The 25,511-nt window shown below is 44.1% G+C and overlaps 1 protein-coding gene across 1 annotated transcript in view; it reads right to left on the bottom strand.

Moving 5' to 3' along the window:
- LOC121530778 (nitric oxide synthase, brain-like) overlaps window positions 1–25,511 on the bottom strand; it is a 90,436-nt gene that overhangs the window by 56,424 nt on the left and 8,501 nt on the right. The window contains exons 3-6 of the mRNA XM_041836008.2: window positions 23,913–24,041; window positions 9,223–9,368; window positions 8,230–8,392; window positions 5,341–5,432 (exon numbers count right to left, since the gene is read on the bottom strand). Of these exons, the coding sequence (XP_041691942.1) occupies window positions 5,341–5,432; window positions 8,230–8,392; window positions 9,223–9,368; window positions 23,913–24,041 (530 nt within the window). The remainder of the gene's footprint in view (window positions 1–5,340; window positions 5,433–8,229; window positions 8,393–9,222; window positions 9,369–23,912; window positions 24,042–25,511) is intronic.

Genomic DNA, 25,511 nt, shown 5'->3' with positions numbered 1-25,511 from the left:
ACAAAACATTCCTACCACTTTGAAGATGCAAAATATATTTTATTGTGAAACAAACAAGAAATAAGACCAAAAAAAAGAAAACTTGAGCGTGCATAACTATTCACCCTTGGCACATCTAGCCACTGGGACCTTTGCCCATCTTTCGAGGCAAAACTGCTCCAGCTCCTTCAAGTTGGATGGGTTCCGCTGGTGTACAGCATTCTTTAAGTCATACCACAGATTCTCAATTGGATTGAGGTCTGTGCTTTGACTAAGCCATTCCAAGACATTTAAATGTTTCCCCTTAAACCACTCAAGTGTTGCTTTAGCAGTATGCTTAGGGTCATTGTCCTGCTGGAAGGTGAACATCCGTCCCAGTCTCAAATCTCTGGAAGACTGAAACAGGTTTCCCTCAAGAATTTCCCTATATTTAGCACCATCCATAATTCCTTCAATTCTGACTAGTTTCCCAGTCCCTGCCGATGAAAAACATCCCCACAGTGAAGCAAGGTGGTGGCAGTATCATGCTGTGGGGATGGTGTTCTCGGGGTGATGAGAGGTGTTGGGTTTGCGCCAGACATAGCGTTTTCCTTGATGGCCAAAAAGCTCACTTTTAGTCTCATCTGACCAGAGTACCTTCTTCCATATGTTTGGGGAGTCTCCCACATGCTTATTTTTTTCTTTAAGCAATGGCTTTTTACTGGCCACTCTTCCGTAAAGCCCAGCTCTGTGGAGTGTACGGCTTAAAGTGGTCCTATGAGCTTTGCAGCTACTTCAGGGTTATCTTTGGTCTCTTTGTTGCCTCTCTGATTAATGCCCTCCTTGCCTGGCCCGTGAGTTTTGGTGGGCGGCCCTCTCTTGGCAGGTTTGCTGTGGTGCCATATTCTTTCCATTTTTAATAATGGATTTAATGGTGCTCCGTGGGATGTTCAGTTTCTGATATTTTTTTATAACCCAACCCTGATCTGTACTTCTCCACAACTTTGTCCCTGACCTGTTTGGAGAGCTCCTTGGTCTTCATGGTGCCACTTGCTTGGTGGTGCCCCTTGCTTAGTGGTGTTGCAGACTCTGGGGCCTTTCAGAACAGGTGTATATATACTGAGATCATGTGACAGATCATGTGACACTTATATTGCACACAGGTGGACTTTATTTAACTAATTATGTAACTTCTGAAGGTAATTGGTTGCACCAGATCTTATTTAGGGGCTTCATAGCAAAGGGGGTGAATACATATGCACGCACCACTTTTCAATTACAGGTTGTAATGCAACAAAATAGAGTGATGGAGAGATGGAGAGATGGAGAGAGGGAGTGATGGAAAGAGGGAGAGATGGAGAGATGGAGAGAGGGAGAGATGGAGAGGGAGAGGTGGACAGGTGGAGAGGTGGAGAGGTGGAGAGAGGGAGAGGGAGAGATGAGAGATGGAGAGGTAGAGAGAGGGAGATTGAGAGATGGAGAGATTGAGAGATGGAGATGGAGAGGTGGAGAGGTGGACAGAGGGAGAGGGAGAGAATCCAAGGACCTCAGTGAAAGCATGTTGTCATTTCTCATTTACGCTATATGGTCAGGAAAAGAAATGAAAGCAGCATACTTGCATATCACTTCTTTCATCATCAGCCTTTATTTGATAGTTTCACTACTAACATTTGACCTGGGATGTCTGCCCTGCCTCCATTAGGGTGTGTATATACATCACAGCCAATATGTTGTTGAAATGAAATGGTGGAACACATCACTCTGCAATGCATTTATTTACTTTAAAGTTGAGCTTTCCTCTTGTTCAGTGCCTTACTCGATTGGTGCAAATTAGAGAGGGAGAGATGGAGAGAGGGAGAGATGGAGAGAGGGAGAGATGGAGAGAGGGAGAGAAGGAGACAAAGAGAGGGAGAGAGGGCGAGAGGGAGAGAGGGAGAGAGGGAGAGATGGAGAGATGGAGAGATGGAGAGATGGAGAGGGAGAGGTGGACAGGTGGAGAGGTGGAGAGGTGGAGAGAGGGAGAGGGAGAGATGAGAGATGGAGAGGTAGAGAGAGGGAGATTGAGAGATGGAGAGATGGAGAGATGGAGATAGAGAGGTGGAGAGGTGGACAGAGGGAGAGGGAGAGAATCCAAGGACCTCAGTGAAAGCATGTTGTCATTTCTCATTTACGCTATATGGTCAGGAAAAGAAATGAAAGCAGCATACTTGCATATCACTTCTTTCATCATCAGCCTTTATTTGATAGTTTCACTACTAACATTTGACCTGGGATGTCTGCCCTGCCTCCATTAGGGTGTGTATATACATCACAGCCAATATGTTGTTGAAATGAAATGGTGGAACACATCACTCTGCAATGCATTTATTTACTTTAAAGTTGAGCTTTCCTCTTGTTCAGTGCCTTACTCGATTGGTGCAAATTAGAGAGGGAGAGATGGAGAGAGGGAGAGATGGACAGATGGGGAGAGGGAGTGATGGAGAGAGGGAGAGCGGGAGAGATGGAGAGGAGAGATGGTGAGAGGGAGAGAGGGAGAGATGGAGAGAGGGAGAGCGGGAGAGATGGAGAGGGAGAGAGGGAGAGATGGAGAGAGGGAGAGAGGGAGAGAGGAAGAGAGGGCGATATGGAGAGGGAGAGATGGAGAGAGGGAGAGAGGGAGTGATGGAGAGAGGGAGAGCGGGAGAGATGGAGAGGGAGAGAGGAAGAGAGGGCGATATGGAGAGGGAGAGATGGAGAGAGGGAGAGAGGGAGAGATGGAGAGAGGGAGATATGGTGAGAGGGAAAGAGGGAGTGATGGAGAGAGGGAGAGATGGCGAGAGGGAGAGAGGGAGAGATGGAGAGAGGGAGAGATGGAGAGATGGAGAGGGAAAGATGGAGAGGTGGAGGTGGAGAGGTGGAGAGGGAAAGATGGCGAGAGGGAGAGATGGAGGGAGAGATGGAGAGATGAAGAGATGGAGAGATGGAGAGGGAGAGGGAGAGGGAGAGGGAGAGGTGGAGAGATGGAGAGGGAGAGATGGAGAGATGGAGAGGTGGAGGTGGAGAGGGAGAGATAGAGAGGGAGAGAGGGAGAAATGGACAGGGAGAGATGGAGAGAGGGAGAGAGGGAGAGTTGGAGTGATGGAGAGATGGGGAGAGGGAGTGATGGAGAGAGGGATAGAGGGAGAGAGGGAGAGATGGAGAGAGGGAGAGATGGAGAGGTGGAGAGGTGGAGAGGTGGAGAGGTGGAGAGGTGGAGAGGTGGAGATGGAGAGGGAGAGATGAGAGATGGAGAGGTGGAGAGATGGAGAGGGAGAGATGGAGAGAGGGAGAGGGAGAGATGGAGAGTTGGAGAGATGGAGAGATGGAGAGGTGGACAGAGGGAGAGGGTGAGATGGAGAGGTGGAGAGATGGAGATGGAGAGATGGAGAGAGGGAGAGATGGAGAGGGAGAGGGAGAGATGGAGAGAGGGAGAGAGGGAGAGATGGCGTGATGGAGAGAGGGAGAGGGAGAGATGGAGAGATGGAGAGATTGAGAGATGAGAGATGAGAGATGAGAGATGGAGAGATGGAGAGGTGGAGAGGTGGAGATGGAGAGGGAAAGATGGAGAGGTGAAGGTGGAGAGGGAGAGATGGCGAGAGGGAGAGATGGAGTGTGAGAGAGGGAGAGAGGGAGAGAGGGAAAGATGGAGAGATGGAGAAAGGGAAAGATGGAGAGGGAGAGAGGGAGAGGGATAGATGGAGAGGGAGAGAAGGAAAGATGGAGAGGGAGACAGGGAGAGATGGAGAGATGGAGAGAGGGAGAAAGGGAGAGATGGCGAGAGGGAGAGATGGAGAAGGAGAGATATAGAGATGGAGAGAGGGAGAAATGGAGAGAGGGAGAGATGGAGAGACGGATAGGGAAAGATGGAGAGGGAGAGGGACAGGGAGAGGGAGACAGGGAGAGATGGAGAGATGGAGAGAGGGAGAGAGGGAGAGATGGAGTGATGGAGAGATGGAGAGAGGGAGAGATGGAGTGATTGAGAGAAGGAGAGATGAATAGAGGGAGAGAGGGAGTGATGGAGAGATGGAGAGAGGGAGAGAGGGAGAGATGGAGAGAGGGAGAGAGGGAGAGATGTATAGAGTGAGAGATGGAGAGAGGGAGAGAGAGATGGAGAGAGGGAGAGGGAGAGATGGAGAGAGGGAGAGAGGGAGAGATGGAGAGAGGGAGAGAGGGAGAGAGGGAGAGAGGGAGAGGGAGAGATGGCGAGAGGGAGAGATTGAGAGAGGGAGAGAGGGAGAGATGGAGAGACAGAGATGGAGAGATGGAGAGATGGAGAGGGAGAGAGGGAGAGATGGAGAGGGAGAGATATAGAGATGGAGAGAGGGAGATATGGAGAGGGAGAAATGGAGAGAGGGAGAGATGGAGAGACGGAGAGGGAAAGATGGAGAGGGAGAGGGACAGGGAGAGAGGGAGAGAGGGAGAGAGGGAGAGAGGAGAGGGGAGAGAGGGAGAGAGGGAGAGATGGAGTGATCAGAGAGGGAGAGATGGAGAGAGGGAGAGAGGGAGTGATGGAGAGATGGAGAGAGGGAGAGAGGGAGAGATGGAGAGATGGAGAGCGGGAGAGAGGGAGAGATGTATAGAGTGAGAGATGGAGAGAGGGAGAGGGAGAGATGGAGAGAGGGAGAGAGGGAGAGATGGAGAGAGGGAGAGAGGGAGATGGAGAGAGGGAGATGGAGAGAGGGAGAGGGAGAGATGGAGAGGGGGGAGATGGAGAGAGGGAGAGAGGGAGAGATGGAGAGAGGGAGAGATGGAGAGGGAGAGATGGAGAGATGGAGAGGGAGAGATGGAGAGAGGGAGAGATGGAGAGGGAGAGATATAGAGATGGAGAGAGGGAGATATGGAGAGGGAGAAATGGAGAGAGGGAGAGATGGAGAGACGGAGAGGGAAAGATGGAGAGGGAGAGGGATAGGGAGAGGGAGAGGGAGAGATGGAGAGATGGAGAGATGGAGAGAGGGAGAGGGAAAGATGGAGAGGGAGAGGGACAGGGAGAGGGAGAGATGGAGAGAGGGAGAGGGAAAGATGGAGAGGGAGAGGGACAGGGAGAGGGAGAGGGAGAGATGGAGAGATGGAGAGATGGAGAGGGAAAGATGGAGAGGGAGAGGGACAGGGAGAGGGAGAGGGGAGAGATGGAGAGATGGAGAGATGGAGAGGGAGAAACTGAACTAAAGGGAGAGAGTTACAGACCAGCAGAGCATAGAGAGGAGAGACAGAAAAGAGACTGAAAGCCAACATTGTGAAAATGGACATGGAAATGGACAAACATGATTTGAGAAAATGAACTGCAATTTTTAAAGGAACAGGTTGACTTTCTTTTAGCTAGCTAGGTCTTTTTCGTTTGTCTAAATTTGCACTACCGACTCTCACCTCAGGTTTCCTTTGTTAGTGGCATACTTGATGTGATTGCAGATGTAATTGTACATTCCGTGAGCCGTTGTGCAGTCCCTGGCATCGAATACCTGTTATAAAAACATGTAACCAAAGAAAGTTACTCAAACGTTGTTGAATGCTACCACAGTTTTATTGAGTGCAATCTTTCATCCTGAAGTTCTTCGTCACGTCACTCATAAAACAACTCACAACACATATTTTTAAGAATCCAAGGACCTCAGTGAAAGCATGTTGTCATTTCTCATTTACGCTATATGGTCAGGAAAAGAAATGAAAGCAGCACACTCCATTTTCCATTACAGTGTGATTCGTTTCACCTTGCTTATCACTTCTTTCATCATCAGCCTTTATTTGATAGTTTCACTACTAATATTTGACCTGGGATGTCTGCCCTGCCTCCATTAGGGTGTGTATAAACATCACAGCCAATATGTTGTTGAAATGAAATGGTGGAACACATCACTCTGCAATGCATTTATTTACTTATTCATTTTTCAAAGTAGAGCTTTCCTATTGTTCAGTGCCTTACTCGATAGGTGCAAATTAGTCGCATGTATTGATATATTACACAGATCATGACAAGAGGAGGGGATTGTGTTGTGTACCTCCATCCCAGTTGATTTGCAAAGGTTCATCATAATTGGTGTCATATTGGCTTAGGGAGATTTTATTTTAACATTGAGCATTGAGTTTCTGATCTGTAGTTTGGACCAAATCAAATCAAATTGTATTGGTCGCGTACACATATTTTGCAGATGTTATCGCAGGTGTAGCGAAATGCTTATGTTCCTAGCTCTAACAGTGCAGTATACCTTACAATACAAAACAATACACACAAATCTAAAACATTTAAATAAAGACATTTCAGAACGAGCAATGTCAGAGTCCGGAATATAATTATATATATATACAGTGGGGGAAAAAAGTATTTAGTCAGCCACCAATTGTGCAAGTTCTCCCACTTAAAAAGATGAGAGAGGCCTGTAATTTTCATCATAGGTACACATCAACTATGACAGACAAAATGAGGAAAACAAATCCAGAAAATCACATTGTAGGATTTTTTATGAATTTATTTGCAAATTATGGTGGAAAATAAGTATTTGGTCAATAACAAAAGTTTCTCAATACTTTGTTATATACCCTTTGTTGGCAATGACACAAGTCAAATGTTTTCTGTAAGTCTTCACAAGGTTTTCACACACTGTTGCTGGTATTTTGGCCCATTCCTCCATGCAGATCTCCCCTAGAGCAGTGATGTTTTGGGGCTGTCGCTGGGCAACACGGACTTTCAACTCCCTCCAAAGATTTTCTATGGAGTTGAGATCCGGAGACTGGCTAGGCCACTCCAGGACCTTGAAATGCTTCTTACGAAGTCACTCCTTCCGTTGCCGGCGGTGTGTTTGGGATCATTGTCATGCTGAAAGACCCAGCCACGTTTCATCTTCAATGCCCTTGCTGATGGAAGGAGGTTTTCACTCAAAATCTCACGATACATGGCCCCATTCATTCTTTCCTTTACACGGATCAGTCGTCCTGGTCCCTTTGCAGAAAAAAACAGCCCCAAAGCATGATGTTTCCACCCCCATGCTTCACTGTAGGTATGGTGTTCTTTGGATGCAACTCAGCATTCTTTGTCCTCCAAACACGACGAGTTGAGTTTTTACCAAAAGTTCTATTTTGGTTTCATCTGACCATATGACATTCTCCCAATCCTCTTCTGGATCATCCAAATGCACTCTAGCAAACTTCAGACGGGCCTGGACATGTACTGGCTTAAGCAGGGGGACACGTCTGGCACTGCAGGATTTGAGTCCCTGGCGGCGTAGTGTGTTACTGATGGTAGGCTTTGTTACTTTGGTCCCAGCTCTCTACAGGTCATTCACTAGGTCCCCCGTGGTTCTGGGATTTTGCTCACCCGTTCTTGTGATCATTTTGACCCCACGGGGTGAGATCTTGCGTGGAGCCCCAGATCGAGGGAGATTATCAGTGGTCTTGTATGTCTTCCATTTCCTAATAATTGCTCCCACAGTTGATTTCTTCAAACCAAGCTGCTTACCTATTGCAGATTCAGTCTTCCCAGCCTGGTGCAGGTCTACAATTTTGTTTCTGGTGTCCTTTGACAGCTCTTTGGTCTTGGCCATAGTGGAGTTTGGAGTGTGACTGTTTGAGGTTGTGGACAGGTGTATTTTATACTGATAACAAGTTCAAACAGGTGCCATTAATACAGGTAACGAGTGGAGGACAGAGGAGCTTCTTAAAGAAGAAGTTACAGATCTGTGAGAGCCAGAAATCTTGCTTGTTTGTAGGTGACCAAATACTTATTTTCCACCATAATTTGCAAATAAATTCATTAAAAATCCTACAATGTGATTTTCGGGATATTTTTTTCTCACTTTGTCTGTCATAATTGACGTGTACCTATGATGAAAATTACAGGCCTCTCTCATCTTTTTAAGTGGGAGAACTTGCACAATTGGTGGCTGACTAAATACTTTTTTCCCCACTGTATATACTGCCTACAGTGTTGTTACTGACCTGTAGTTTGGACCACTGGATGCGTCCAACACAGTGTTGTTACTGACCTGTAGTTTGGACCACTGGATGCATCCTACACAGTGTTGTTACTGACCTGTAGTTTGGACCACTGGATGCATCCTACAGTGTTGTTACTGACCTGTAGTTTGGACCACTGGATGCGTCCTACACAGTGTTGTTACTAACCTGTAGTTTGGACCACTGGATGCGTCCAACACAGTGTTGTTACTGACCTGTAGTTTGGACCACTGGATGCGTCCTACACAGTGTTGTTACTGACCTGTAGTTTGGACCACTGGATGTGTCCAACACAGTGTTGTTACTGACCTGTAGTTTGGACCACTGGATGCGTCCTACACAGCGGGAAGCGTTCCTCCAGGCATGCTTGGCTCCGTAGATCAGCTCCGTGTCCTTCAGTTGGTACGTCCCAGAACCTTCTATCTCCTTAGTCGCCTCCTCCAGCCGGTCAACGTGAGCCTTCGAGCCAAACCTGATACAGTATCCACAGGCAGGAGGACAGAGAGCGGGGTAACACAAGGACAAGTCAGAACAACTGCATTTAGAGTACGTTTTTTTCATTAAAAACATTCTCTACGCCTCTTTAGGCTATTCCTAGCTGCTGGGCTGCTCTGTCCCCTGGCCCCGGGGGTCTACCATCCTGTGGATTGTCACTCTGGCCCTGGCCTAGTACACCCAAAGACAATAATGAATGTTTCACAAAAGTTCCTGAAGCGTGAGGGTGTGTTGGGTTGGGACGCTGCAGGGCGGTGGACCCCTGGGGGCAGGGTGGGGCGACCAAGCTATATTGTGTCCAAGTAAAGAGAGCTCTACATTATTATTCTGAAATGAATTATATGGAGGCTGTGTTGTTGCTGTGTGTATATGAATGTATATGTAGGAAGTATGTGTGAGTCACAGGAGGCTGGTGGCAACTTCCTTGGGGAGGACGGGCTCGTGGTGACGACCGGAACGGAATCACTGGAATGGTATCAAATACATCAAACACATGGTTTCCAGGTGTTTGATGCCATTCCATTTGCTCTGTTCCGGCCATTATTATGAGCCGTTCTCCCCTCAATAAAATATCATTATTGAAAAAAATACTTTATGTGCACCCAGGCATGAGTACCACAGAGAAAGAGGTACTCTAAAGTAACACATATTTACAGTACTATTTACATCAAATGTGTATATGTGAGGAAAAACAAATGGCATTTGTACTACTGGTGGGGATGCTGGCAATGAGGGATGCAGGCAAGTACATCCAAAGGTATTTAAAGGATCTAAAGTATAGGGTCAATGTTAGTGCAACTATCGTGCCTTTTGATGGAGGTGTAGTACTGGTCTATGAAGTCAGTAGCCAGTGGCAGCAGCTCTTCTTTGGTCCGAGGCTCATCTGGCTTGCGGCTCCCCTGACTGGGCGTCATGATAGACCCGAAACACACACGCTCAGTGCAGATCGGCAACTGAAAGGAAATGTGGATGACATCACATCACACATGGCTCTGATCACTTAAGACATGTAATCTCCTTGTAGAACAAAAGCCATTGAGGAATCACATGGCTTCCATCTACAGTAATCACAGTTCTGATCACACAGCACAGTCCCCAGCGGAGTTCTAATCACACAGCACAGCCCCCAGGGGAATTCTGAGAAGTATATGTGTTCTTTGTCTAGTGCAGGTGCATTCCGGAACACATTGGAACCCTCTCGTCAACTGTATACAAAATCTATCTACAGTGAGGGAAAAAAGTATTTGATCCCCTGCTGATTTTGTACATTTGCCCACTGACAAAGACATGATCAGTCTGTAATTTTAATGGTAGGTTTATTTGAACAGTGAGAGACAGAATAACAACTGAAAAAAAAATCCAGAAAAACGCATGTCAAAAATGTTATAAATTGATTTGCATTTCAATGAGAGAAATAAGTATTTGGGCAAACGGGCAAAATCAGCAGGGGATTCTCTCTCTCTCTCTCTCTCTCTCTCTCTCTCTCTCTCTCTCTCTCTCTCTCTCTCTCTCTCTCTCTCTCTCTCTCTCTCTCTCTCTCTCTCTCTCTCTCTCTCTCTCTCTCTCTCTCTCTCTCTCTCTCTCTCTCTCTCTCTCTCTCTCTCTCTCTCTCTCTCTCTCTCTCTCTCTCTCTCTCTCTCTCTCTCTCTCTCGTTGGAGTGCATGCTGGGAGTGAGTCGTGAAGCAGGAGTGATTGTGAGAGCGACTGGAATTTTTTTCACTCTATTGGGTTTTGGTGTGTATATATTTATATTGATTAGTTTAGTTGTTTTAAGGTTATCTTGTCTAACTATCACTAAGCACGTATAGGGGTGGTGGGATTGTTGAGGTTGTTTTTCGCGAGGGCACAACCAGCGGGTGAGGCTGGTTGCAATGGCCACTCGCGGAAGTTTGGAGTTTGAAAAACGTAGTCGGCGACATGGAGTAAAGATTCCTGCTGCGGCCGGGTGTTCAGTGGAAGAATGTAGCTTGGCAGTGGATGCTATCATTGGGTATGATAGCATCAAATCAGCCTCAAGGATGAATAGCGCTGTAGTGATATTTTTAGATTCCATTGAAAAGGTGAATATTATAGTTGAGAGTGGTGTTGTGTTGCGGGAGACGCAGACGCCGGTATTTCCGCTTATGAATCCGGCGAAGAAAGTTATACTTTCTAACGTGTCACCATTTGTTAGAGATGAAGTGTTGGAGCGAGAGTTATCTCGTCATGGTCAAATTGTATCTAAAATAAAGAAGGTTCTTTTTGGATGCAAATATCCGTTGCTGAAACATGTCGTGTCTCATAGGAGACAAGTGCATATGATTTAAAAAAAGGACATTGATGAACTGAATTTAGCATTCAGTTTTAAGATTGATGGATTTGATTATGTCTTCTACGCTTCTACTGAATCAATGAAATGCTTTGGCTGTGGAAGAGAGGGGCATTTGGTGCGTAACTGTCCCGAGAATGAGCGCGCAGATTCTGGTAGCAGCTCTAGTGCTGGTGCAGCTAATGCACCACCGCGAAGGGATGAACATGCTAAGGGTGCGGGTGCTGGGGAAGGGAGGAGGTGGGCAGATGTGGTAGGAAAAGTAGGAGAGGAAGGCAGTGTGGATACAGGGGCAATGGTGGTAGATCAGAACAAAGGAGGGGAAAAAGTCGGTGAGAATGCGACTGCCGTTGCTGAGGTGGTGCTGGAAAATGAAATTGAAGGTCAAGAGGAGATTGAAATAATGGAAAAGGAAGCAGCTGTTTTCAAAGTACCGAGGAGTAAGAGGAAGAATGTAAGGGGTGGTGAAGGGTCTAATTCCAAGAGGAAGGTAGAGATTGATAAATCAGTTGAAGATAAACAGGTTGTAGAGATGGTGGAGTTTTCTTCTGGGGAGGATAGCGAGAGTGAGTCATCTGATGCGTCACAACAAAATAGTGAGATAAATGGGGTGGAAGGGAGGTATGGGATTGAGAAAGTACGTCAGTTTCTGAAGATGACAAAAGGGAAGAAATATATGCAGGATTATAATGTAACCGATTTTTTCCCTGAAAGTGAATTGTTTATTGAATCAGCAAAGTTTCTGATGTCAAAAATAACAGGGGGAGGTTTGACAAGCCCTGAAATTGCTAGACTCAAGAAAGTGGTCACGAGAGTGATAAGTGATGTAAATTCTAAAGAAAATGAAAGAGTTCAGTCGCAGCCTTAACTCTGTAAAGAGATGTGGTTTCTGTGTCTTCCTCTGTATTTTTTTTCATCCATGAGCAGTTTTAAGATTTCTTCTTTAAATGTATGTGGTGGCAAGAGACGTTAAAAAAAGAGCCATAGTGTATGAGTTAATTAGGGGAAAGGGAAGTGACATACATTTTCTACAAGAAACGCATAGTAATTTGGAAAATGAAGTTATGTGGCAACAGGAGTGGGGGGGGACAGTGGTGTGTAGTCATAAAAACTCAAAAAGTGTGGGTGTGGCCATCTTGTTCTCAAAAGGGTTTTTGCCTTTGTCATATGAGGTTGAAGAGGTAGTTGAGGGGAGATTATTAAAAGTTAGAGCAAGGTATGAAAACATCACTATGTGTCTGATAAACGTATATGCCCCAGTGGTGGCATTTGAGAGGGTATGTTTTTTAGAGACATTATCAAATACCATTGAGAAATGTAATAATGAAGATTATTTATTTATTGCTGGGGATTTTAACTGCACAGTCAGTGATTTATATAGAAATCACAAAGAACCTCATATAGCCTCAAGGACTTTTTTAAAACGCCTCATTGTAACACATGAACTGTGTGATATTTGGCGGAGTCAACATGGAGGCACGAGACAGTACACCTGGGCGCATGTGAGAGAGAACACCATCTCTATGGCCAGGTTAGATAGGTTTTATTGTTTTGAGCATCAATCTCAGGTCTGTAAATCAAGTGTGATAACCCCAGTGGGATTTTCTGATCATTGTTTAACAACAGAGGTGGTGTTCATTAACGATGTAAAACCCAAAAGCGCATATTGGCATTTTAATATAACTTTATTGAGTGATGCTCACTTCAGGAAATGTTTTAGTTTTTTCTGGGAGAGGTGGAGGTCTCAAAAGGCCAGTTTTGTATCCCTTCAACAGTGGTGGGATATAGGGAAAATCCAGATTCAACAATTATGTAATCAATACACGAGGAATGTCACCAAGGATATCACCAGATCAATGAAAGCCCTAGAGACTGAAATAGTGGAACTCATGACGTTGGTTGAGACCACAGGAGATCGAGGCCATACTCAGGCCCTCAAGAGGAAAAAAAGCTGCATTGGCAGACCTGCTGGGTATCAGAGCACAGGGGGCATTGGTGAGAAGTAAGTTTCAGGGAATCTCTGAAATGGATGCCTCATCCAAATTTTTATTTGGTTTAGAGAAAAAGAATGGACAAAGAAAAATGATTAATTGTCTCAAATCAGCTGTTGGACAGGAGCTCACTAGCCCTAGTGAAATTAGAAAGAGGGCAGTAGAGTTCTATGCTGAGCTCTACAAGTGTGAGTACAAAGAGGATAAAACAGTGACACAGCAGTTCCTTGATGGGCTCCCACAGGTGGCTGCAGAAGCTCAGGTTGAGCTAGAGCAACCATTGTCTTTGCAGGAGCTATACACTGCATTAAAAGGCATGGAAAATGGAAGGGCACCAGGCATTGATGGGCTTCCCGTTGACTTTTAAAGTCTTTTTGGGCTATGTTGGGAGAGGATTGGCTAGCAGTAGTTAATGATAGTTTAACCGGAGGGTTACTACCAATAAGCTGCAGAAGGGCTGTCCTCACCCTACTGCCCAAAAAAGGGTGACCCTAGGGAGGTGAAGAACTGGAGGCCGGTGGCTCTATTGTGCACTGATTATAAGATCCCTGTCGAAGGCTTTGTCCAACAGGCTGAGGGAGGTGATGGGGCAAATCATACATACGGACCAGTCCTACTGTGTTCCCGGCAGGCAGATAGGGATAACATTTCTCTGATTCGTGATTTTTTGGATGTCTCTAGGGCTATTGGGTTGGATGCTGGTCTAATTTCAATTGATCAGGAAAAAGGCATTTGACCGAGTTGAACATCAATACTTATGGCACACTTTTGAGGCGTTTGGGTTCAGCTCTGGTTTTATTGCCATGATAAAGGTGATATATGGTGACATTGAAAGTGCATTGAAAGTTAACGGTGGTTTGAGTGCTCCTTTTAAAGTGTGTAGAGGTATTAGGCAGGGTTGTTCTTTGTCGGGAATGTTATATGCCATTGCTATAGAGCCACTACTAAATAGCATTAGAAGTCGCATTAAAGGGGTGTACCTTTCAGAGGATATTCCTCCTATTCGTCTCTCAGCCTATGCTGATGATGTAGTTGTTTTAGTGAAAAATCAAGCGGAGGTGGATAGTTTGAGTCTAATGGTTGATCGTTTTAGGGGAATATCCTCTGCAAAGGTAAATTGGGAAAAAAAGTTGTGCTTTACAGATTGGAGAATGGTCTGGAGGGATCATGGCTTTGCCAGGGGGGCTGGAATGGTGTAAGGGAGGTTTTAAGTATATTGGAGTGTACCTAGGAGATGAGGGGACAATGGAAAAAAATTGGATTGGGGTGGTTGAAATGGTGGAAGGGAGGATGAGGAGATGGCGTTGGTTGTTATCGCGTATGTCATATAGGGGCCGCACTATTATATTTAACAATGTGATTGCCTCTGCACTGTGGCATCGGTTGTCAGTTTTAGAGCCACCATCTGGCCTTCTGGCTAAAATACAGGCAATTATTGTGGATTTTTTTGGGGGATAAATATCACTGGGTTCCACAAAGTGTTTTGTATTTGTCAAAAGAGGAGGGGGGACAAGGTCTTGTACATCTTGCTAGTAGGGCTGCTGCTTTCCGGTTTCAGTTTATTCAAAGGTTGCTTTATGGACCGGAAAATGTGGTTTGGAGAGGGGTGGCAGGTCTTGTATTACAGCAGGTTGGGGGATTAGGTTTAAAGAAAGCTTTATTTTTGGTTGATAGTAGCCAGATTTCTAGGGGGAGGGAGTACCTCCGTTTTACAGAGGCCTTCTTAGGGTGTGGAGCATTATGAAGGTGTCCAGACGAACGTCATGAGTCAGCGCATTGGCTGTTGGAGGAACCTCTGGTGTATGGGGGCAAGACTGGATTGTACAACTGCAGCTGTTCCATATTTCTCCAAGATTCTGGTGAAGGGCAAAGTCATCACCTTAAAACAGTTAATGGCCATGGCTGGGACCGCCTTAATGGATGGAAGACGGGTGGCTGAACATTTGGGGGTGAGGTCGGAAAGGATTGTCGGACAACTGCTGGGAAGCTGCAGGAAGGCTCTGTCAGCAGAAGAGTGGGGTATGCTGAATAGTCACAAGAAGAAAATACAAGATGAAAACGTCTCATTTCCAAGACTAGGGATTACACCCAATATCCCAGAGTCAGAAAGAAAGGCGTTATTACTGGATTTGAGAGGGTTGGAAGAGGTGGGTTTGGATGAGGTGAATGGGAAAGACTTATATAGGGGATGTGTCAAGGTTTTGAATAAAGATAAATTGAAAAATATAAAAGACACTCCATGGAGGGTAAAATTGGGCATTGATGACAAGGTAAAGCCAGCATGGAGAGCACTGTACAAGCCACCGTTACAAAAGGGTACTGGGGATATGCAATGGAGGGTTTTGCATGGCATCATTGCAGTTAATGCTTTTGTATCTGTTATTAACTCAGATGTTGGAGATGGATGCCCTTTTTGTAATATAAGATAAACTATTTTTCACTGTTTTATGGAGTGTGAGAGGATAAAACCTCTCTTGGAAATGCAATATAGTAAGCATCAGAAAAGAAAATGTCAACTGTTAAATTTTATTTTGGGACAAGCTAAGATGTCGATTTTTCTGAGTAGGAAACATAAGATAGAAACGGGATATGGGCAGGATGTAAGATGTGTTTTTAAAGGATTAGTGAAAGCAAGAATAAAAGTGGATTTTGAGTTCTTCTCAGCTGTAAAAGATCTCCCATTGTTTGAGGAGAAGTGGGCTTACGAAAGAGCGGTTTGTTTTGTGGAGGAGGGGAAACTATTTTTTGTTGATGAAATGAGTTGAATGTATATGTTCTTTTGTATTTTTATTTTATTTAGGAATTACATTTGATTTCATTTCTGAAAAGGCAGTGTGCCATTATTTATGTTAACACTTGAGTATAAAATAAAGGTTTTATAAAAACTCAACAAAGAAAAACTCTCTCTCTCTCTCTCTCTCTCTCTCTCTCTCTCTCTCTCTCTCTCTCTCTCTCTCTCTCTCTCTCTCTCTCTCTCTCTCTCTCTCTCTCTCCCTCTCCCTCTCCCTCTCCCTCTCCCCTCTCTCTCTCTCTCTCTCTCTCCTACAGACATGTATGAGTGTATTAGTGAAGAACTGTAATTTACCACCCCCTCCTGTCAGAATTAACAGCCCAGAATGCTTGACCTATGTACAAATGAAGCTCACACATTTATAATCCATTCCATTATTCTATTTAAAGGGGCAATCTTCCATTGGTACATTCATTTTTGGACTTTTGAATAATATAACTGATAAATGCCTCATGAGCTTAGTTCAACTGTCATAACGCATCAGAACCAAAAAATTAAACGTGCTTTACTCCAATGTTTGTAACCAATGTAAATAAACACTATATAGCCTCAAAACATGGTTCAGACTATAATTTTGATATCATGGATGGTCAGTCCTTACATCCATAGCTCTGTCTATGAATTTGAGAGTGGTTACATTTCTCCAGCCCCATCCCTCAGCTCTTTGTTATTGTTTGAACTGCAGATTGCCCCTTTCAACAGATATGTCCAGAATGACTGCTAATGACTGAATTATTCATTGAGTCATAGTGGCAGCCTTCAATTGAGGAGAGAGAGAGAGAGAGAGAGAGAGAGAAGGCTCTTGGGGATTTACTATTAGCTAGTGAAAAGAAGCCCCAGGCGACCCATCGTTCAATCCGTGGCATTTCTGTTTAACAGAGAGAGACACTCAAGGAATTCTTTATTTAGTGTCTGAACGTTCTTTAGCAGTCACTTCTCCTAAACATGAAAAGGAAACAGCCAACTATATCCAAATCGGATTTTAGTAACCACATAACCATATGGTGGACTTGTTACAATACATCAATCATATGATGGATCTGACAAATATCCACTTTGTTAGATAGAATTGTGCGGCAATCCAGCATCCTTTTTCTACCCCCCCGGTCTGCGTTCCATTGACCTCTTTACTGCATCTATGCATTCGCTAAATTAGACAGAGAAAAAGTGAAAGGTAGAACATGCCAGAACACGGTTAACAGTAACTCAACAACGCTGCCGTCTCACTGGATGAACCACCCACCCAATCACTCTGTCCAGCCACTCAGGCCCCAAAAAACCCTCCCCCCTCTTTCCCTACTCAAACAACCTCGTCCCAAGGGTAAAGAACACGCACAAAAACACGGCCGCTGAGAATGATGAGGGGAGGGAAGGGGAGAGTGAGAGAGAGGGAGAGGGAGAGAGGGATACAGCGGGAGAGAGAAAGAGAGAGATACTGTATATATCAAGAGAAGGGAGAAGCTCCAGGGGGTATCTGATTTTAAGTACCTTGGCATCATACTTGATTCCAACCTCTCTTTTAAAAAGCATGTGAAAAAGGTAATTCAAATAACCAAATTCAACCTAGCTAATTTCCGATTTATACGAAATTGTTTGACTACAGAGGTAGCAAAACTGTACTTCAAATCTATGATACTCCCCCACTTAACATACTGTTTGGCTAGTTGGGCCCAAGCTTGCTGTACAACAGTAAGACCTATTCAGTCTGTCTACAAACAGGCTCTCAAAGTGCTTGATAGGAAGCCCAATAGCCATCATCACTGTCACATCCTTAGAAAGCATGAGCTCCTGAGTTGGGAAAATCTTGTGCAATACACCGATGCATGTCTTGTATTCAAGATCCTAAATGGCTTGGCTCCCCCTCCACTCAGTATTTTTGTTAAACAGAAAACCCAAACATATGGCAGCAGATCCACAAGGTCTGCCATGAGAGGTGACTGTGTAGTTCCCTAAGGAAAAGCACCTTTAGTAAATCCGCTTTTTCTGTGAGAGCTTCCCATGTCTGGAATACACTGCCATCAGACACACATAACTGCACCACATATCACACTTTCACAAAATGCTTGAAGACATGGCTAAAGGTCAATCAGATTTGTGAACATGGTCCCTAGCTGTGTGTTGCCGCTTTCCATGTCTGTTGTCTGTAACTTGTGAGGTGTGGAAACACTTTGTTGCTTTTATGAATTTTGTCTTGCTGCTTTTTGTTCTATGTTGCTCTGTCTGTATGCTACGTCTTGCTTGTCCTATGTTGCTATGTCTGTATGCTATGTCTTGTTCTATGTTGTTATTGTCTATATTGTAATTGTTTTTAATAACCTGCCCAGGGACTGCGGTTGAAAATTAGCCGGCTGGCTAAAACCGGCACTTTTACTGAAACGTTGATTAATGTGCACTGTCCCTGTAAAAATAAACTCAAACTCAACTCAAACTCAAAGAGGGAGAGTGAGAGAGACAGAGAGAGAGAAATATATCGAGAGAAAGAGGGAGAGAGAAAGAGAAAAAGAGGGGGAGAGAGGAAGGGATAGAGAGAGCGAGAGAGAGAGAGAGAGCAGGAAAAGGATATATATATATATATTCACATGACTGAAGTATGTGGACACCGGCTCGTCGAACATCTCATTCCAAAATCATGGGCTTTAATATGGAGTTGGTCCCCCCTTTGCTGCTATAACAGCCTCCACTTCCATTCAGCCACAAAAGCATTAGTGAGGTCGGGCACTGATGTTGGGCGATTAGGCCTGGCTCGCAGTCGGCGTTCCAATTCATCCCAAAGGTGTTCGATGGGGTTGAGATCAGGGCTCTGTGCAGGCCAGTCACGTTCTTCCACATCGATCTCGACAAACCATTTCTGTAGAGACCTCGCTTTGTGCACGGGAGCATTGTCATGATGAAACAGGAATGGCCTTACCCAAACTGTTGCCAGAAAGATGGAAGCAGAGAATCGTCTAGAATGTCATGGTATGCTGTAGTGTTAAGATCTCTCTTTACTGGAACTAAGGGGTCTAGCCAGAACCATGAAAAACAGCCCCAGACCATTATTCCTCCTCCACCAAACTTTACAGTTGGCACTTTGCACTAGGGAAGGTAGCGTTCTCCTGGCATCAGCAAACCCGTCGGACTGCCAGATGGTGAAGCGTGATTCATCACTCCAGACAACGTGTTTCCACTGCTCCAGAGTCCAATGGCGGCGAGCTTTACACCACTCCAGCAGAATTTTGGCATTGCGCATGGTAATCTTAGGCATGTGTGCGGCTGCTCGGCCATGCAAACCCATTTCATGAAGCTCCCGACGAACAGTTCTTGTGCTGACATTGCTTCCAGAGGGAGTTTGGAACTCAGTAGTGAGTGTTGCAAACGAGGACAAACGATGGATGGCTGTGTGATCGATTTTATACAACTATCAGCAATGGGTGTGGCTGAAATAGCTGAATCCACTAATTTGACGGGGTGGCCACATACTTTTGTATACAGTGTATATTCAGACCGCTTCCCCTTTTCCACATTTTGTTACGTTACAGCCTAATTCTAAAATAGATGAAATAATTTGTTTCCCTCTTCAATCTACACACAATACCCGATAATCAGAAAGCAAAAACAGGTTTTTAGAAATGTTTTGATTTATTTTATTTTTTTAAATACTGAAATACCAGTGGCCTCCATCATTCTTAAATGGAAGAAGTTTGGAACCACCAAGACTCTTCCTAGAGCTGGCCTCCTGGCCAAACTGAGCAATCGTGGGAGAAGGGCCTTGGTCAGGGAGGTGACCAAGAACCCGATGGTCACTCTGACAGAGCTCTAGAGTTCCTCTGTGGAGATGGGAGAACCTTCCAGAAGGACAACCATCTTTGCAGCACTCCACAAATCAAGCCAATATGGTAGAGTGGCCAGACAGAAGCAACTCCTCAGTAAAAGGCACATGACAGCCCGCTTGGAGTTTGCCAAAAGACACCTAAAGGACTCTCAGACCATGAGAAACAAGATTCTCTGGCTTGATGAAATATATATATATATATTTAACAGGGATGTAACCCAAATGAAAGAGCACAATCTCTAAACAATACGAGACCCGTATTACCAAGAGCACAATGCATGGTACTGTTTAGAGATTGTGCTCTTTTGTTTGGGTTACATCCTGTTATATATATATATATATATATATATATATATATATATATATATATATATATACGTGTTTGTTTTGGGCTTCATCCCCGTTGTTGTTCATGACGTACAGTGCCATGCAAAAGTATTCATCCCCCTTGGCATTTTTCCTATTTTGTTGCATTACAACCTGTAATTTAAATAGTTTTTAGCTGGATTTCATGTAATGGATATACACAAAATAGTCCAAATTGGTGAAATGAAATGAAAAAAATAACTTATTTCAAAAGATTCTAAAATCTAAATAACGGAAAATTGGTGCGTGCATATGTATTCACCCCCTTTGCTATGAAGCCCCTAAATAAGATCTGGTGCAACCAATTACCTTCAGAAGTCACATAATTAGTTAAATAAAGTCCACCTGTGCGCAATCTAAGTGTCACATGATCTCAGTATATATACACCTGTTCTGAAAGGCCCCAGAGTCTGCAACACCACTAAGCAAGGGGCACCACCAAGCAAGCGGCACCACGAAGTCCAAGGAGCTCTCCAAACTGGTCAGGGACAAAGTTGTGGAGAAGTACAGATCAGGGTTGGGTTATAAAAAAATATCAGAAACTTTGAACATCCCACGGAGCACCATTAAATCCATTATTTAAAAAAGGAAAGAATATGGCACCACAACAAACCTGCCAAGAGAGGGACGCCCACCAAAACTCACGGACCAGGCAAGGAGGGCATTAATCATAGAGGCAACAAAGAGACCAAAAATAACCGATGAAAAACATCCCCACAGCATGATGCTGCCACCACCATGCTTCACTGTGGGGTCATCCTGGGATAGGCCATACCATCGCCTGCCTGACCGATAAGTACTGGTGGCCCACCTTGGCTAGGGATGTCCGGGTTTACTTCTCTTCCTGCTCCATCTGTACCCAGTCTAAGACACCTAGACACCTCCCTTATGGAAAGCTCCTTCCCCTGCCACTTGAAGAAACTTTCAAAGTTCTTCATATTTTCCGCATTGACTGACCTTCATGTCTTAAAGTAATGATGGACTGGCGTTTCTCTTTGCCTATTTGAGCTGTTCTTGCCATAATATGGACTTGGTCTTTTACCAACCGGGCTATCTTCTGTATACCAACCCTGGCTTGTCACAACACAACTGATTGGCCCAAACGCATTAAGAAGGAAAGTAATTCCACAAATTAACTTTTACTAAGGCACACCTGTTAATGGAAATGCATTCCAGGTGACTAACTCATGAAGCTGGTTGAGAGAATGCCAAGCGTGTGCAAAGCTGTCATCAAGGCAAAGGGTGGCTACTTGAAGAATCTCAAATATAAAATATATTTTGATTTGTTTAACACTTTTTTATTTACTACATGATTCCATATGTGTTATTTCATAGTTTTGATGTTTCACTATTATTCTAAAAAAAAATTAAAAATAAAGAAAAACCCTTGAATGAGTAGGTGTGTCCATACTTTTGACTGGTAGTGTATATACACTGAACAAAAATGTAAACGCAACATCTAAAATGACGTTGGAGGCAGCTTATGGTAAAGAAATTAACATAAAGTTATCTGGCAATAGCTCTGGTGGATATTCCTGCACTCAGCATGCCAATTGCGCGCTCCCTCAACTTGAGACATCTGTGTCATTGTGTTGTGTGGCAAAACTGCACACTTTAAAGTGGCCTTTTATTGTCCCCAGCACAAGGTGCACCTGTGTAATGATCATGCTGTTTAATCACCTTCTTGATATGCCACACCTGTCAGGTGGATGGATTACCTTGGCAAAGGAGAAATGCTCACTAACAGGGATGTAAACACATTTGTGCACACAATTTGAGAGAAATAGCTTTTTGTGTGTATGGAAAATGTCTGGGATTTTTTATTTCAGCTCTTGAAACATGGGACCAACACTTTACATGTTGTGTTTATATTTTTGTTCAGTGTATTTTTACAGTGAGCTCCAAAAGTATTGGGACAGTGACACATTTTATTTTTGTTTTGGTTCTGTACTCCAGCACTTTTTATTTGAAATTATACAATGACTATGATGTTAAAGTGCAGACTGTCAATTTTTATTTAAGGGTATATTCATCCATATCGGGTGAACCATTTAGAATTTACAGCACTTTTTGTACATAGTCCACCCATTTTAGTGGACCAAAAGTATTGGGACAAATTCACTTATGTTTGTATTAAAGTAGTCAAAAGTTTAGTATTTGGTCCCATGTTCATAGCACACAATGTCAACATCAAGCTTGTGACTCTTCGAATTTGTTGGATGCATTTGCTGTTTGTTTTGGTTGTGTTTCAGATTATTTTGTGCCCAATAGAAATGAATGGTAAATAATAAATTGTGTCATTTTTGAGTCACTTTTAATGTAAATAAGAATATAATATATTTCTAAACACTTCTACGTTAATGTGGATGCTACCATGATTACGGATAATCCTGAATGACTCGTGAATAATGATAAGTAGGAAGTTACAGACGCACAAATATCATACCTCCAAGACATGCTAACCTCTCACCATTACAATAACAGGGGAGGTTAGCAATTGTGGGGGGAGGGGGGTATGATATGTGTGCGTCTGTAACTTTCTCACTCATAATTTTTCACGATTCATTCAGGATTATCCATAATCATGATAGCATCCACATTAATATAGAAGTGTTTAGAAATCATTTCTATTGGGCACAAAATAATGTGAAACACAACTTTAACACACATATAAGTGCATTTGTCCCAATACTTTTGGTCACATAAAATGGGGGACTATGTACCAAAAGTGCTGTAATTTTCTTAACGGTTCCCCTGATATGGATGAAAATACCCTAAAATTAAAGCTGACAGTCTGCACTATAACCTCATAGTCATTGTATAATTTCAAATCCAAAGTGCTGGAGCACACAGCCAAAGCAACAAAAAATGTGACACTGTCCCAATAGTTTTGGAGCTCACTGTACATATGGAGAGAGAAAGAAAGAGCGAGAGAGAGAGAGAGATGGAGTGAGGGAGAGAGCGAGAGAGAGATAGCGAGAGAGGAAGAGAGAGATGGAGAGATGGAGAGAGAGAGAGAGAGAGAGAGAGAGAGAGAGAGAGAGAGAGAGAGGAAGAGAGGAAGAGAGAGAGAGAGAGAGAGAGAGAGAGAGGAAGAGAGAGAGAGAGAGAGAGAGAGAGAGAGAGAGAGAGAGAGAGAGGGAGAGAGAGAGAGAGAGAGAGAGAAGAGAGAGTGAGAGAGAGAGAGAGAGAGAGAGAGGAAGAGAGAGTGAGAGAGAGAGAGAGAGAGAGAGAGAGAGAGAGAGAGAAGAGAGAGAGAGAGAGAGAGAGAGAGAGAGAGAGAGAGAGAGAGAGAGAGAGAGAGAGAGAGAGAGAGAAAGGAAAAAAGGGTGATGATGAACAGAGTGTTAAAAATAAAACAAAGGAATCACACTTGCCTCAGTACATCCGCTCGACATAAAGCTCTGGGCATTCATGCCACGCAGCTGTCCTTTATATGACTGAGAAAGATCATTCTGTGATTTATTATACATCTGAAGATGCGCTATTAGAGGCACATTCATTGGGATGCATAGCAGGCTGTTGTCCGATAAGTCGCTGAAATAATTAGCTAGGCTCATGTTAAAAGACCAAGCCGAGAGCTGCAGAGCTATCTGTGCAGATGAATGGCTAAATGCTTAAGATGGGCAACTTCTGAAAAAAAATCTGAACTCATCATGAGGGGCCACATACACATCCATACCCACACATGCAGTCAGAGTCGGCCCTAGCCTTTTGGGAACCCCTAAGTGACATTTTTTCCATATGTTGGAGAGAAATGTTTAGAGTTTTTAATATGATATCTGAGTGAGAGTGACTAACAAAATCAATGGGGGCCCCACAGTCGATAATTCAACCATGATTACTACAAGTTTAGATAGGTGGCTAGACTAAGTTACCAATCTAAAACATGCTGACATGGGCTAATTGAGTGACTGACATAGCAAGTGAAAAACGGCTGATGCACAACCAAATTTCGAAATTGCACCTTGTGTATTGTACTAGTCTAACTCCCAACAGTAAGTTGAGACCCCGACTGAGTTCCTAAAAATATATATATTATAATAAAAAATATATATATTATCCTCTGTGTTTTTGTAAGGAAAGGGCCAGATAAGTACAAACTGATTGGATTAAATGAACGGTTGGTTGATTGGCTAATTGCTTGATTGATTAGCTAATTGACTAATCAATTGATTAATGACAGGAAGCCACTGTTGTGCAGACAAGAAGAAAAGCCAGTTCCGTACCTTACTAGAGCTCTGGTGTAGAGTGTCGTTGTACGTGACTCCAGTCTCCACATTCTTGATCTTCATGAAGCGAGGGCATTTGGATGGGCTGCCGTTCTGGAGAGCCTTGTTAGGGGACTGGGCTGAAGGCTGGAGGGAAGAAGCAGATGTTTTCATACACTTTTGTCAGTAGACTAGCCCATAATGCTTCTACCAAGATGGCCGTTGAGAACACCTGACAGTGGGGGTTTGATACAAGAACTTTATGTAGAGAGGGAAAATGAGAGAGAGAGATAGAGACAGTCACAGAGAGAGAGAGAGAGAGAGAGAGAGAGAGAGAGAGAGAGAGAGAGAGAGAGAGAGAGAGAGAGAGAGAGAGAGAGATGGACAGTCACAGAGAGAGATATAGAAACAGTTACAGAGAGAGAGAGAGAGAGAGAGAGAGAGAGAGATAGAGAGAGAGAGAGTCATAGAAAGAGATAGAGAGACAGTCACAGAGAGAGAGAGATAGAGACAGTCGAGGAGAGACAGAGATAGAAACAGTCACAGAGAGAGAGATAGAGATTCACAGAGATAGAGACAGTCACAAAGACAGATATAGAGACAGTCACAGAGAGAGATAGAGAGACAGTCACAGTGAGTGAGATAGGGACAGTCACAGATAGAGCTAGAGAGACAGTCACAGTGAGAGAGAGATAGAGACAGTCACAGAGACAGAGACAGTCACAGTGAGAAAGATAGAGACTGTAACAAAGAGAGAGATAGACAGTCACAGTGACAGAGATAGAGATGGTCACAGAGACAGTTACAGTGAGAGATAAAGTGACAGTCACAGCGATATACAGTCACAGAGACAGAGAGAGAGACAGTCACAGAGACAGAGATAGATACAGTCACAGAGACAGAGATAGATATAGTCACAGAGACAGAGATCGAGACAGTCAGAAAGATAGCAACAGAGACAGTCACAGACAGTCACAGATAGAGAGAGAGAGAGATAGAGCCAGTCACAGAGAGAGAGAGAGAGACAGTCACAGAGACAGAGATAGACAGTCATAAAGAGAGAGAGAGAGATAGTCACAGATAGAGCTAGAGAGACAGTCACAGTGAGAGAGAGATAGAGACAGTCACAGAGATAGCAACAGAGACAGTCACAGACAGTCACAGAGACCGAGATAGACAGTCATAGAGAGAGAGAGATAGTGACAGTCACAGAGACATAGATAGACAATCAGTAAGAGAGATAGAGAGAAAGAGAGAGAGAGTCACAGAGAGATAGAGACAGTCACAGAGAGAGAGAGACAGTCACAGTGAGAGAGATAGAAACAGTGACAGAGCCAAAGAGAGACAGTCACTGGAAGAGAGAGCGAGAGAGAGAGACAGTCACAGAGAGATATAATGACATTCACAGTGAGAGCAACAGTTACAGTGAGAGAGGGTAAGTCACAGAGAGAGAGAGAGAGAGAGAGAGAGAGAGAGAGAGAGAGAGAGAGAGAGAGAGAGAGAGAGATCACAGAGACATAGATAGTCACAGAGAGAGAGAGACAGTCACAGAGAGAGAGTTGGAGACAGTCACAGTGTGAGAGATAGAGACAGTGACAGAGACAAAGATAGACAGTC

The sequence above is a fragment of the Coregonus clupeaformis genome, chromosome 18 (genome assembly GCF_020615455.1).
Source record: "Coregonus clupeaformis isolate EN_2021a chromosome 18, ASM2061545v1, whole genome shotgun sequence".
Classification (NCBI taxonomy): Eukaryota; Metazoa; Chordata; class Actinopteri; order Salmoniformes; family Salmonidae; genus Coregonus; species Coregonus clupeaformis.
The sequence above is the reverse complement of the archived record's forward strand: the minus strand, read 5'-3'. Positions and strand labels throughout refer to the sequence as shown.